Consider the following 13302-nt stretch of genomic DNA (forward strand, 5'->3'; position numbering starts at 1 on the left):
GAAGATTGTTGCGATTGCACTGATGTGCTGGGCTCCTCCATCATTGAGGATAGGGATATTTGTGGAGCCTCCTCCTTCATTGAATTAATTGTTAACCACCATTCACGACTGGATGTGGCAGAACTACAGAGCTTAGATCTGACCCACTGCTTGTGGAATCGCTTAGCTCTATCACTTGGTGCTTATGCTGTCTGGTATGCAAATAGTCCTGTGTTTTAGCTTCACCAGGTTGACGCCTCATTTTTAGGTATGCCTGGTGCTCCTCCTGGCATGTCCTCCTGCACTCTTCATTGAACCAGGGTTGATCCTCTGGCTTGGTGGTAATGGTAGAGTTGGGAATATTCTGGGCCATGAGGTTACAGATTGTGGTTCAGTACAATTCTGCTGCTCCTGATGGCCCACAGTGCCTCATGGATGCCCAGTCTTGAGTTGCTAAGTCTGTTCAAAATCTATCTCATTTAGCACAGTGGTAGTGCCATACAACATCATGGAGGGTATCCTCAGTGTGAAGACGAGGTTTCGTCTCCACAAGGACTGTGCGGTGGTCACTCCAACCGATATTATCATAGACAGATGCATCAACAGCAGGTAGGTAGACCCAGTATAGCAGCTATGTCCTTTGGGACTTGGCCAGTTCAGTCTGTGGTGGTGCTACCAAGCCACTCTTGATGATGGACATTGAAGTCCGCCACCCAGGGTACATTCTCCGTCCTTGTCACCCTCAGTGCTTCCTCCAATTGGTGTTCAACATAGAGGAGTGCTGATTCATCAGCTGATGGAGGAAGGTATAGGTAATCAGCAGTTTTCCTTACCCATGTTTGACCTGATGCCATGAGACTTCATGGGCGCCAGAGTCGATGTTGAGCACTCCTAGGGCAACTCCCTCCTGACTGTATACCACTGTGCCGCCACCTCTGCTGGGTCTGTCCTGCCGGTGGGACAGGACATATCCAGGGGTGGTGTCTGGGACATGATCTATAAGGTATGATTCCGTGTGTATGACTAAGTCAGGCTGTTGCTTGACTCGTCTATGAGACAGCTCTCCTAATTTTGGCACAAGCTCCCAGATGTTAGTTAGTGAGGAGGACTTTGCAGGGTCGACAGGGCTGGGTTTGTCATTGTCATTTCCGGTGCCTAGGTCGATGCCGGGTGGTCCGTCCAGTTTCATTCCTTTTTATTGGCCTTTTAGTGGTTTGATAGGCCATTTCAGGGGGCATTTAAGAGTCAACCATGTTACTGTGGATCTGGTGTCACATGTAGGCCAGGCCTGGTGAGGCAGGTAATCATGAGGCTTTTGATTCCAGGTATTCGAACCCGGGTCCCCAAACCATTATCCTGGGTCACTGGATACCACTACACCACTGCCTCCCTGGGTTAGGGATGGCAAGTCTGCCAGGCCCAGAGTGGAAGTGCACCCTTGTAGAGACTGTAATGTTCACATGGCTCATCAGCCCATATACACTTGCTGAGAAACCTCACACAATAGTGGCCGCTCAGGTGAGGTACTGGAGGTGATGGAAGTCAGAATACAACAACAATCAAAACCTCCAGGAGAGAGGGTAGGAGTGAAGTATATCAGTGATTAGGGATGTTGATTTCTTAGATCAGTTTTAATTAGTGTCTTTCCTCACAAACTCTTAGTATCAGCTAGGTTGTTACAGTGAGATACTCAGGAGACACCAGGCATGGGGAAGGCAGAGAGCAGACTTTCAGCCTGGTCATGTGGCTGGAGAGGTGCAAGTGCCTTTGAAGAGACAAAAGCCCAAGAAATACTCAGCATACCTCTCATGGGGTGTTTTAGTATGACAGATCCTAACTACTACAAACCAACTCCTCTGCCCTTTCCAAACTCCTGGAAGAACTGTCAATTACTGTAATGGAGGAACTCAAAACCCGAATCAGAAATACCCTCAATAAATATTCTGACCACCTTCAAAAACATCTAACAAGTTGACAATTCCCTCCCTAAAACCTCTTTGCTTCTTTGTTCTCCTTTAATATGATCCTTCCGACTTACCACTTTGAATGAGCTTCTGGTCACACCTGCCTTAAATTCCCATGTGGCTGGGTGTCACATTTATTATTTTGTCTGAATACATGGGGTCCTGAGGGCCATCAGCAGCAGCAGAATTGTCCTCAGCCACAAATCTGTAACCTCATGGCCCGCAATATCCCCCACTCTACCATTACCATCAAGACGGGGGATCAACCCTGGTTCAATGAAGAGTGCAGGAGAGCCTGCCAGAAGCAGCACTAGGCATCCCTAAAAATGAGGTGTCAACCTGGTGAAGCTACAACACAGGACCACCTGTGTGCCAAACAGCATGAGCAGCAAGCGATAGACAGAGCTACGGAGTCCTACAACGAATGGATCAGATCTAAGCTCTGCAGTCCTGCCACATCCAGTTGTGGATGGTGGTGGACAATTAAACAACTAACAGGAGCAGGAGGCTCCACAAATATCCCCATCATCAATGATGGGGGAGCCCAGGAATTCAGTGCAAAAAGAAAAAGGGCAGCCAGAAGTGCCAAGTAGATGATCCATCTCAGCTCCCCAAGATGTCAGTCTTCAGCCAATCCGTTTCAGTCCATGTGACATTAAGAAAGAGCTGAAGGCACTGGATACTGCAAAGAGTATGGGCCCTGACAACATTCCAGCAATGGTATTGAAGACGTGTGCTCCAGAAATAGCTGCGCCCTAGCCAAGCTGTTCCAGTACAGCTACAACACAGGCATCTACCTGACAATGAGGAAAACTGCCCAGGTACATCCCTTCCAAAAAAAGCAGGGTAATTCCAACCAATTACCACCCCATTAGTCTACTCTCAGCAAAGTGATGGAAGGCATCATCGACAATGCTATCCATTGGCAATTATACAATAACCTGATCACTAATTCTCAGTTTCGGTCCCACTAGGGCCACTCAGTACCTGACCTCGACAGCCTTGGTCCAAATATGGACAAAGAGCTGAACTCGAGGTGAGGAGAGAGTGACTGTCCTTGATATCAAGGCAGCATTTGACCAAGTGTGGCAAACATGGAGCCATAGAAAAATTGAAGTCAATGGGAATCAGGGAAAAGTCTCCACTGGTTGGAGTCATACCTAACACAAAGGAAGATGGATGTGGTTGTTGGAGGTCAATCATTTCAGTCCCAAATTATTGCTGCAGGAATTCCTCAGGTAGTGTTCTGGACCCAACCACCTCCAGTTCCTTCATCAATGACCTTTCCTCCATCATAAAGTTGGAAGTGGGGATGTTCGCTGAAGGTTACAATGTTCAGTACAATTCCTGACTATTCAGATGCTGATGCAATCCATGTCCATATGCAGCTAGACGTGCACAACATTCAGGCTTGGGCTGATAAATGGCAAGTAATATTCACGCCAAAGAAGTGCAAGGCAATGACCATCTTCAACAAGAGAGAATCTAACCATCTCCCTTGACATTCAATAGCATTATCATTGTCGAATCTCCCACTATCAACATCCTGGGGTTACCACTGACCAGAAACTGAACAGGAGCAACTATATAATATTGTTTCTACAAGAGCAGGTCAGCGACTGGGAACTCTGAGGCAACTACCTCACCTCCCAACTCCGCAAAGCCAGTCCACCAACTACAAGACACAAGTCAGGAGTGTGCCTAGCTAAATGCAGCTCCAACAGCACTCAAGAATCTCGAAACCATGCAAGAGATAGCAGCCTGCTTGATTAGCGCCCCCATTCACAACAAACGTTTAAGCCCTCCACCACTGGGTAGTGGCAGCAGTGTGTACAATCTACAAGATGCATTGCAGCACCTTGCCAAGGCTCCTTTGACAGCACCCTCCAGACCCATAATGTCTACCACCTAGAAGGACAAGGGCAGCAGATGCATAGGAACACCACCACCTGCAAGTTTTCCTCCAAGTCACATGCCGTCCTGATTTGGAAATATATTGCAGTTTCTTCAGTGTCATTGGGTCAAAATCCTGGAACTCCCTTCCTAACAGCAGTGGGTGCACCTACACCAGTTGTCTGCAGCAGTTCAAGAAGACAGCTCACCAACACCTTCTCAAGGGCAATTAGGGATGGGAGGCTACGCCCACATCCCATGAAAGAATAAAAAAAATTAACTCCCCCTGAAGGAATGGGGATATTTGGCAATGTTAAAGGTGCAATGTAAATGCATGATGCTGCGTGTAGGTCACCAGGCATCACATTCTCCTGCAGATGGATATTTATTCCTGTTTTTAATTGCAGATATCCAGCATTCGCAGTACTTTGCTTTCAATTTTTGGATATTTATTCCTGACATGCTCAGTGCTGCACCGCTCCTGCAGATGGACACAATCTGAATGAAGCAACATTGACAAATCCCAGGAGCAGGCACGGGGAGGGCGGGATTCAGCGTCGCTCCAGCCAATCAGCACGAGGGCTGAGCTGCCAATCAAACCACGGCCGACGGTTGACAGGCGACCTGTGACTTTTGAAAAAAAAATTCGCCCGAACTTTTTTTTAACGATTTTTATCTCTATTTATCGCGAGCCAGTTTGCACAATTAACGAACAACTTTTTTTTGAAACGGCTGAGAAAGAGTTTTTTGTTTGGAACTGGCCTCAGCTGGCAGCTCGCGCTACTTTTACCTTTCAAAAAAACAAGAGACGAAAAGGAAAATGGCTCGGTCGCCAATTCTCACCTGGAGTTCGCTGATCCATGAGTTCCCATATAAATGCATGTGGTTATAATTTTAATTATATTTAGATATTACCCGAAGGGTTATCATTGTGTTAAAATTTAAAATATATATATTTTTTCACTTTCTGACGAATCTGCGGAAGAAATATGGCGGCTCCCCTTACCCGGCGTGCACCACGGGAGCCGACGAGCTGTGGGGGGCGGGAAGTGACAAGAGGTGCCGCCTGACGTTCGACCCCTCCAGTCCTCCCAGCTCCCACAGTGCGCTGAGCTGGAGGACCAGCTTGATCTTCCAGACCTACATATAATGCAAGGTCTGTCAAGTGATGCTGTGTCTGGACAGAATTGTAATCATTTTGATTTAAAGGTTAAAAATAATCCCAGCTCTAAATGTTTAAACATGCTTGAGACGAACGGGGAAACTACTGGGGAAAATGTGACTGTCCCACTCCAACACCATTTATTTTTAGAATTAGCAATACAAAAAAATGACAATCATGAATACACCCTCTGGTCCTGCACCACATAACTCTGATACCTAAAGCAGAAAAAAAAACATGCATTTTGTTTTGTCTTCTGGTTCTCAGCAGCTCAAAAATAATCACACTTAAAAATGCTGGATGAGTGAGTGTATTTCTTACAGCTCTCCATGTGGCTGGTAGACTGATATATTGTTGCTCAGCACCTGGTTGCAGTACAGTGGTAAATGTGGCTGGCACCCCTGATGTACATCCGCATAACAATTAGTTCCTAGCACTTTATAAATAACAATATAATAGTCCTCTTTAAAAAAATGTAAGCCTTTGTATCAATATAATATTCCGTCATTAACTTTTTTATTATATCTAAATAAAGGTGATCCCAGGAATGAAAGGTTTAACACATGAGGAACGTTTGAGGACTCTGGGTCTATACTCGATGGAGTTTAGAAGGATTAGGGGGGATCTGATTGAAACTTACAGAATACTGAAAGGCCTGGATAGAGTGGACGTGGGGAAGATGTTTTCATTAGTAGGAGAGACTAGGACCCGAGGGCACAGCCTCAGAGTAAAGGGAAGACATTTTAGAACAGAGATGAGGAGAAACTTCTTTAGCCAGAGAGTGGTGAATCTATGGAATTCATTGCCACAGAAGGCTGTGGAGGCCAGGTCATTGAGTGTATTTAAGACCGAGATAGATAGGTTCTTGACTGGTAAGGGGATCAAAGGTTACGGGGAGCAGGCGGGAGAATGGGGTTGAGAAACTTATCAGCCATGATTGAATGGCGGAGCAGACTCAATGGGCCGAATGGCCTAATTTCTGCTTCTACGTCTTATGGTCTTATGGTCTTAACAATTGACTTTTATGATTAAATTAAACGCTTTTAAAATCTGTTATAGCTTGTTTACTTTTCTCAAAATATTATTCATGATATTGCTTAGGAGGTAGGATGTTGTGCCTACATCTTGTAGATGTGACATTCGTAGCCCTCAGTGATCAGTTGGCACACTGCACAGGCAATGTTATGCATATTGCTCCTGGTGTTGTAGGAATCATGCTTGATGCCGTTAATGTTGTGTCGCTTGCTGGTGACATTGATATTGCACTGCTTGTTGGTGCTGCCGTTGATGTTGTCTGCCTGGTTAGTGATGTTGCTTGTGTCGCTGATGATCTTTTCTGCTTTTCCAGCTCAGCTGTAGGTTGCATGTGGACTCTGTTCCTTCTCATTTGCTTAACACATTCAGTGTCAATGATGTATGACCTTGGAGTCTCAGCTTCACCAACAACTTTTTGCTGGGTTCTATGTTTACAGGCTTAGATCCTGTGCATGTACAATTTGACCTTCCAACAATTCAGACAGGGGTTTGATATGTTTGTTGCAGTGTTGACCTCTGTCACGAAGATGAGCTATATGGCATTAATTGGCTATCTCATTGGCTGGTTTCACATATTAAACTTCTAAAAGGGACATTTCACTGAAAAACATAGACACTCACTTAAAATGGCTGCTAAATTGCATCCTGTAGCCACAGTCCATTTCATGGCGACGTAGGGCATATGGAGGCCCCAGCAGGCAATGATCTCCCTAGAGGTGTGAGAAGCTTTCTTCTTATCTCATCCAAATGGAAGAATGAACCATTCAGGAGTTAATTGCTGGAACGTTAAAAATTAAGCACCTCAGCAATCAGAGTGGCTAAACTATGCTAGACGAGAGCTGATCAACTTCCTTTTGGAAAATAGAACCGACATGGAGAGAAGTCATCTCTTTATGTAGATGGTTGAATTTGGGATTTGGTACAGATATTCTAGCTGCTGGATAGGGTGGTTGTGGGTGGTTGTCTCTTGCCCCCCACTCTACAGTATTCCATCTAAGCTTTGAACCCTGTTTTGCTGAGTTAAAAATGTGTCTACATTCCTACAGTAGACACTCTCTCAACTGAAAGCCATTGGATTTCTACAACAATGTTTTCAGGAGAAAAGAGACATATCAGCCACAACTTTAAATAAACTGCCTCAGCTAAAGAACCAACCCCCCGGATACAATCAGTGAATCTTTATTTTAAACTGTACTTTAACTTGGCCAAGTTTAACATCTGATACTCTGTAAAGTTGTATTTTATTTTTCAGCATGCTTGGGATTTGAGTGTGTGTTTGCACGTGTTATTGGGAAGTAGGATGCATTTGTACATTTTTAACATTATTAATATGTTTACCTGGGTGGGTTTTAACTCAAGAATACCTTTCTAGCTTAATTCTTACAAACTTCACAAAGTCAAGTACATACTGAATTGGCAATATGGTATCCTTTTTAAAAGTCAAAACCTCTGCTATAACCAAACGAGGAGTGGGAGAAGAAGAAAACCAGTCAATCCCTCCTCACCTGGTCGTAACACCTACTTCTACCTATGCATCAGCGAGTTGTTGTCTTACTTCCTCCTGGTCACTTGGAGGAAGCATCTTGCTTGGCAGGGCTGTTTGTGTACGTGATTGTTCCCTTTTTTCATGAGCATAGTCACTACCAAGAGTTCTCTGATTTTGACAGCTCTGATTCATTCTTATCTCAGTGGTCAGAAAGCTTTGGGTTCAAACTCCACTCCACAGATTTCAGCACATAAATTAGGTTGACATTTCTGTGTAGCATTGCAGGAGTACTGTGCTGTCAGAGGTGACCTCTTTCAGATGAAATGTTAAACTGAGGCCAGTTCTGACCTATTAGGCAGGGCTTCCCAAACCACGATTCATGGTATTAGGGATCATGGGCCGTTCATTTGGGGTCACAAGATCTGAGGCAGCAATGGCGACTTGAGTGGAGACTCCGGTGGGATAGTCCTGGGATTGCCATTACATCTGTGTGCAGGATTACTAGCTCCGAGGCCCCATCAAAGCCTTCAAAAGGATTGTGGACAAAACCATTGGAGCCTGTTCACTAATAACCCCTCCCCCTCCCTACTCAACCTTCGCCTCCCACTTAGGAACCATAACCTGCTCAACAACTCTTCCCACCCCAGCTCAACAACTCTCCGCAACACCGCAACACCCCCAATCCTACTCTTGATCTGGGGTGGCACCAATTTTTAAGCATTAAAATGGGGTCATGTTATGCATTCGTGGCTAGGAGCCCAGACATCCATTCATCCATTGAAACAGCTGCACCCAAGAGAAAACATGACTTGATTGACAGCTTTCTCTCTTGGGTTGGTTAAATGATACCTCTATAGGGGTGTAGTAAAAGGAGTTTTTTGTAAGAAAGTTATGAATTAATTACTTTTTGAAAGCTTTTTTCACACATGACAGTTACTATGAAGTTCATTGGTTCTCTACAGAGTGTATATTGGGTAAGTAGGCATTGAAGTGCCATAGGTTAGTATGGAGGGTATGAGTGGCCATTGGGGGTGGGTGGAAGGGCATAGATTGGCATGGAGTGTATGAGGGTCCTTTGGGGTTGTGTCGAGGGGCATAATTTGGCATGGAGGGCAGAAGTGGCCATTGGGGGTGTGTGGAGGAGCATAGGGTAGCAGGGGGAGCATGAGTTTGAACTTATGAGCTTAAATTTCAAAAGGTTCTCTCATCCAGGCAATGGTTCACGGCCTCTGAGGCTGAACCAGGACTCATTGATAAGTTGGCCCAACTCCACGAACATTGCAGAGAGCTAGGGGATGCCTATCTCTGCAATGGAGCTGGCCAGGTCAGAATTGCAGGGTGCAGGCTCGCAATCCACACCAGCCTGCACCCTTATCCCCCACAAACGAAAATTGGGGGAGCCAAGAATTGGGCCGGTAATCCTGGAATTGGGTCTCAGCCACCATTTTTAAAGATCCGAGGAGTCTCCCTGACCATGTGAAAACCCAGCCCATTATCTTATTGCTGTTTGATGGAGCTCGCTGTGGTCAAATGGCTGCTGCATTTCTTATATTATGACAATGAATACAATTCAATAAAATACTTTGGGGCATCATGGGAAGATACTATGTGAATGCAGAAAGAAAGAACTATTTTTCTTGCCTGTAATGTTTCCCTGAAACTGCTTAGGTCTCCCATACTGAGCAGAACATCTACCTCACTTGCTTCCTTTAAAACACTCTTTAAAACCTACTTCTTTGACCAAACTTTTGGTCATCTGACCAAATATCTCCCTATATGGCTCTGTGTCATACTTGATTATATAATGCTCAGTAAAGGCACTCTATAAATCTAAGTTGTTGATTATTCCTCCTCCTCCTCATCCTCCTTCCCATCCCCAGTCTTGTAAAGTATTGCCTTTGTGGCAGTGACTAACTAGTTGTGAGGGGAGCACTGTTGGAGAATTTCATCCGTCTAATTTCTGAACCCAAGTATTCCATTGTCACATGGACATATGTCACACAATTTGGGTCGGGTGAGGCAGTGATGTTGATGAGGATTAAGAATTCAAAATGTGAAGGGTAATGCGACTGTCTGTATCTTGATTAAGAGAATGGAAGGATATGGGGGGGTGGGGTAAGGAAGTGGAGTTGAAAGAAAGAAAGACTTGCATTTACGTAGCATTCTTCATGACCACCAGATGTCTCAAAGTGCTTTACAGCTAATGAAGTACTGTACGTGTAGTCACTGTTGTAATATAGGAAAAGTGGCAGCTAATTTCCACCCAGCAGACTCCCACAAACAGCGCTGTGATAATGACCCGATAAACTATTTTTTGCGATGTTGATTGATGGATAAATGTTGGCTGGGCCACTAGGCAGAAGTCCCCTGTTCTACTTCAGAATAGTGCCATGGGGTCATTTGCATTCACCTGAGCAGGCAGACAAGGCATCTGTTTAATGTCTCACCTGAAAGACGGCAGACAGCACCTCCAACAGCGCAATGCTCCCTCAGTACTGTCACATCTCAGGCTGAAAGAACTACACTCTTACGTCACAAATTTAGCTGCAGGAGTCACATCAATTAATCTGCCAAGTTGGCTAACTTCTGACCACATGCTATCCGACCTTGGTTGACCTTCATCAGTATGCAACATGTGATATAGTGCAACCCGAAAGCATTCAGTCATCATTATGACATCCCTCCTTTACCAAATTGAAAGCATGTCATTTTTGTTTTGTGTTTTTTTCCTCCTTCATCTGAACTTGTGTCATTATCCCACATGACAACTTTCAAAACAATGATGTGAATTCTCAAAATCCAACAATAACACTGAAGACAAGCTTCCTTCACAACATTCCAAATTTAAGTCAGTCAAATTTTCCTTCATCACTTTCTGTTTGCTGTTTGTAGCTAAGACTCCATCCTTTATTAAACTTACTGCAATAAATTTTGCAAACAAACTTAATGAATCATTATCTTCCCACCTCACTAAGTACTTTAATTACAAATATCAGGTCGGTTAAGTGCGTCACAGTCCAATTGCTTTCTCAAGTACTCACAAAAATCACAAATAGGAACTTCAAAATCATAAGAGCAGCGTTCGGTGTACACCGTTTTGTTTTGAACATAATCACAGCACATAAAACTTCACATCTAGGCACATGCTTTGTGTCAAGATCTGCTGTTTTTCAACTTAAAATCACAATGTTTTAAATCACAAATCATTGCTCCAAAACCGATTTCCAATTTCATGTTCTGCCATTAAATCACACAAAATCTTCATACCACTTTGGTGGTCTGCTCTCATGCTGTGGCCTGCCTGCTGTCTCAGGAACTCTGGTCATCATGTCAGGGTTAGGACGTGTCGTTGTCCCCTTTGGAACCGATGTTTTTCCCTCTGGATGGCAAACTGCCTGCCTGCCAACAGCATCGCTGACTTGGACTTCTGGAATGCTGGATGTCAGCGTTGCCTCAGGCCCTACATCTGGTTCATCTGCTGCTGTGTCTTTGTCACCATGATACCTTTTGACACATGAAGAATTTCTATCATACTGTACTCCTCCTGGCAACTTCATAGTCACACTGTTTTCTTTCTTGCCGATGACAGTGTATAACTTGGGGTAAAAGGGTATATCATCCTACTCGGACTGTCCCACCTCAACAGTACGTCATCACCTAGCATCACATCAGATTGTCTAGCTCCCCTGCTGTGGTCTGCATAAAACTTTGCAGCACCCTTCTTCTTAGCATCATGATCTCGAACCTCCTGATCAACAGCGATGTTGTTCAGCTCTGACATCTTGTTGCGTATTTTACACCCAAATAACAGCTCAGCTGGACTCTTCCCTTTTGCAATGTGCGGAGTTGCTCTATGTTTGGCCACATATGACAGCAATGCCTCTTTCTACTCTTTGCCCTCAGCCTGAGCAATTCTCATCCATTTCTCTAAGGATTGATTTTGTTGTTCCACTTCCCGATTTGCCTGTAGTCATTTAGGTGTCACCTTGTGTTGGTGAATGCCTGTGACTTGCATGTAATCTGCAAATGTCTATGAAATGAATTTTGGCTCGTTGTCTGAATACAAAGTGACTGGTAGACAATGCCTGGCAAATATTCAGTCAATGCAAAAACAATGTTTTCTCCATTGTTGTAGACTTCATCACAACATACGCATAGCAACATCTGTAGTAGTCAATCACCACTGTTATGAACTCTCCTGACGGAAATGGGCCTAAGAAGTCAACTGCTACATCCTCCCGTGGTCCAGCTGGTAACAGTGTGCTGTGTATTGGTTCTGGTGGATTGGGTCTGCTGACAAGTTGACATCCATGACATGTTTTAAGCAACTGCTCCACACCTTTCTCCATCCCTAGCCACCATTCTTTGGTTTGTAAATTTTGCTTAGTACCAAGTGATCCTCATGAGCCACCATCACCAGTCCAGGCCTAAGCATTTGTGGCACTACAAGTCTGCTGTGTCTGAGAACACACCTCCAAGTTGTGCACAGTTTTTCTCATGTATCGATTTCCCATGCCTTGAATGGGAAATTCTCCTAGTTTCCAGCTTGGATTTGCTTTCTGATGTCTTCCAATTCTGCAAATTTGTCTGACTCTCTTTCAATCTCTCTAGTTGTCATTGCTCTAGGTGTAGCATGAACTGCCACAAACTGCATGAACGATTCAGCTTCCGTCTCCAGTGAGGATCTTTGTGCTTGATGCTCCCTCAGGATCGTGACAACAGGTCAGCAATGTTCATCTTTTCAGCAATGTGACTGGAAAGATGAACATACTTGTACTGCTGAAGTCTCAAAACTCATCTTTTGATTCTGGCGCATGGTTTGGGTCTGGAAGAATAAATCATTTCTAATGGCTTGTGATCCATCACTAATTCAAACTCAATGCCAAACAAGTATGCATGGAATCTTTCATGTACCCACACCAATCCCAGGGCCTCTTTTTCCATCTGAGAATATCTCCTCTCCACATCTGTCAGAGATCTGTTCGCACAGGCAATGATTCATGAGCCTTCAACAAGCATTTGCACTAGCACTGCTCCTGATCCTACTGGACTAGCATCTGCTATGACTTTTGTTGGGGCATTTGGATCATAGTATCCTAGGGTTCAAGCACATGTCAAGCTGATTTTCAAAGTTTTGAAGGCAGCATTCTGTTCTTCATCAAATCTGATCTGTTCATTCTCTCTGGTCAACTTCCTTAATGTATCAGCAGGGTAGCGAAGTTTGGGATTTATTTCGCTCAATGGTTCACATGTCCCAGAAAACTTCTCATCTCGTTGGCATTATGTGGCTCATGTGCCTCTGCTATTGCTGCTATCTTGTCTTTGACTGGATTTATTCTGCTGCTAGTGAGCTTATGCCCCATAAACGTTAGTTCCGTCATACCCAGCAAGCACTTGTCTGCATTTACCATAAAACCTGCTGACTTCATTCTAGCCAATACTAATCTCAGCCTTTCGTTATGTTCCCCTCTCTGTTGGCTCCATGCATAATGATGTCATCTGCGATATTGGCTGTTCCTGGGATCCCTTGTATCACCTTATGGATTTGTTGTTGGTAAATCTCTGATGCCGCATTGATGCCAAATAGCAATCCCTTGCATCGGTAAAATCCACACTGAGTGACAAAAGTGGTCACTTTCCTTGAGTCAGGATGAAGCTCCCGCTGGTGGTATACCCACTTTAAGTCTAATTTGGAAACTACCTTGAAAGACTTCATCCACAGTGGGAATTGGGTAACGTTCTGTCATGACCACTTCATTCACCTGTCGCATATCAACACAGAG

The 13302-nt window shown here is 44.4% G+C and overlaps 1 protein-coding gene across 6 annotated transcripts in view; it reads right to left on the bottom strand.

Annotated features, from left to right (window-relative positions):
• The window catches only part of zfat (zinc finger and AT hook domain containing), a 200467-nt gene extending 195609 nt beyond the window's left edge, over positions 1-4858 (bottom strand). For all 6 annotated transcript variants that reach the window (XR_013576453.1, XR_013576454.1, XM_078540954.1 and 3 more), the window contains exon 1: positions 4680-4858. Coding sequence is in view for 4 of the 6 variants with exons in the window: in XM_078540954.1 (XP_078397080.1) it covers positions 4680-4698 (19 nt within the window). In the remaining 2 variants the exon portion in view is untranslated. The remainder of the gene's footprint in view (positions 1-4679) is intronic.
• Positions 4859-13302: the final 8444 nt, after the last annotated feature.

This window comes from Cetorhinus maximus, chromosome 4 (genome assembly GCF_964194155.1).
Source record: "Cetorhinus maximus chromosome 4, sCetMax3.hap1.1, whole genome shotgun sequence".
Classification (NCBI taxonomy): Eukaryota; Metazoa; Chordata; class Chondrichthyes; order Lamniformes; family Cetorhinidae; genus Cetorhinus; species Cetorhinus maximus.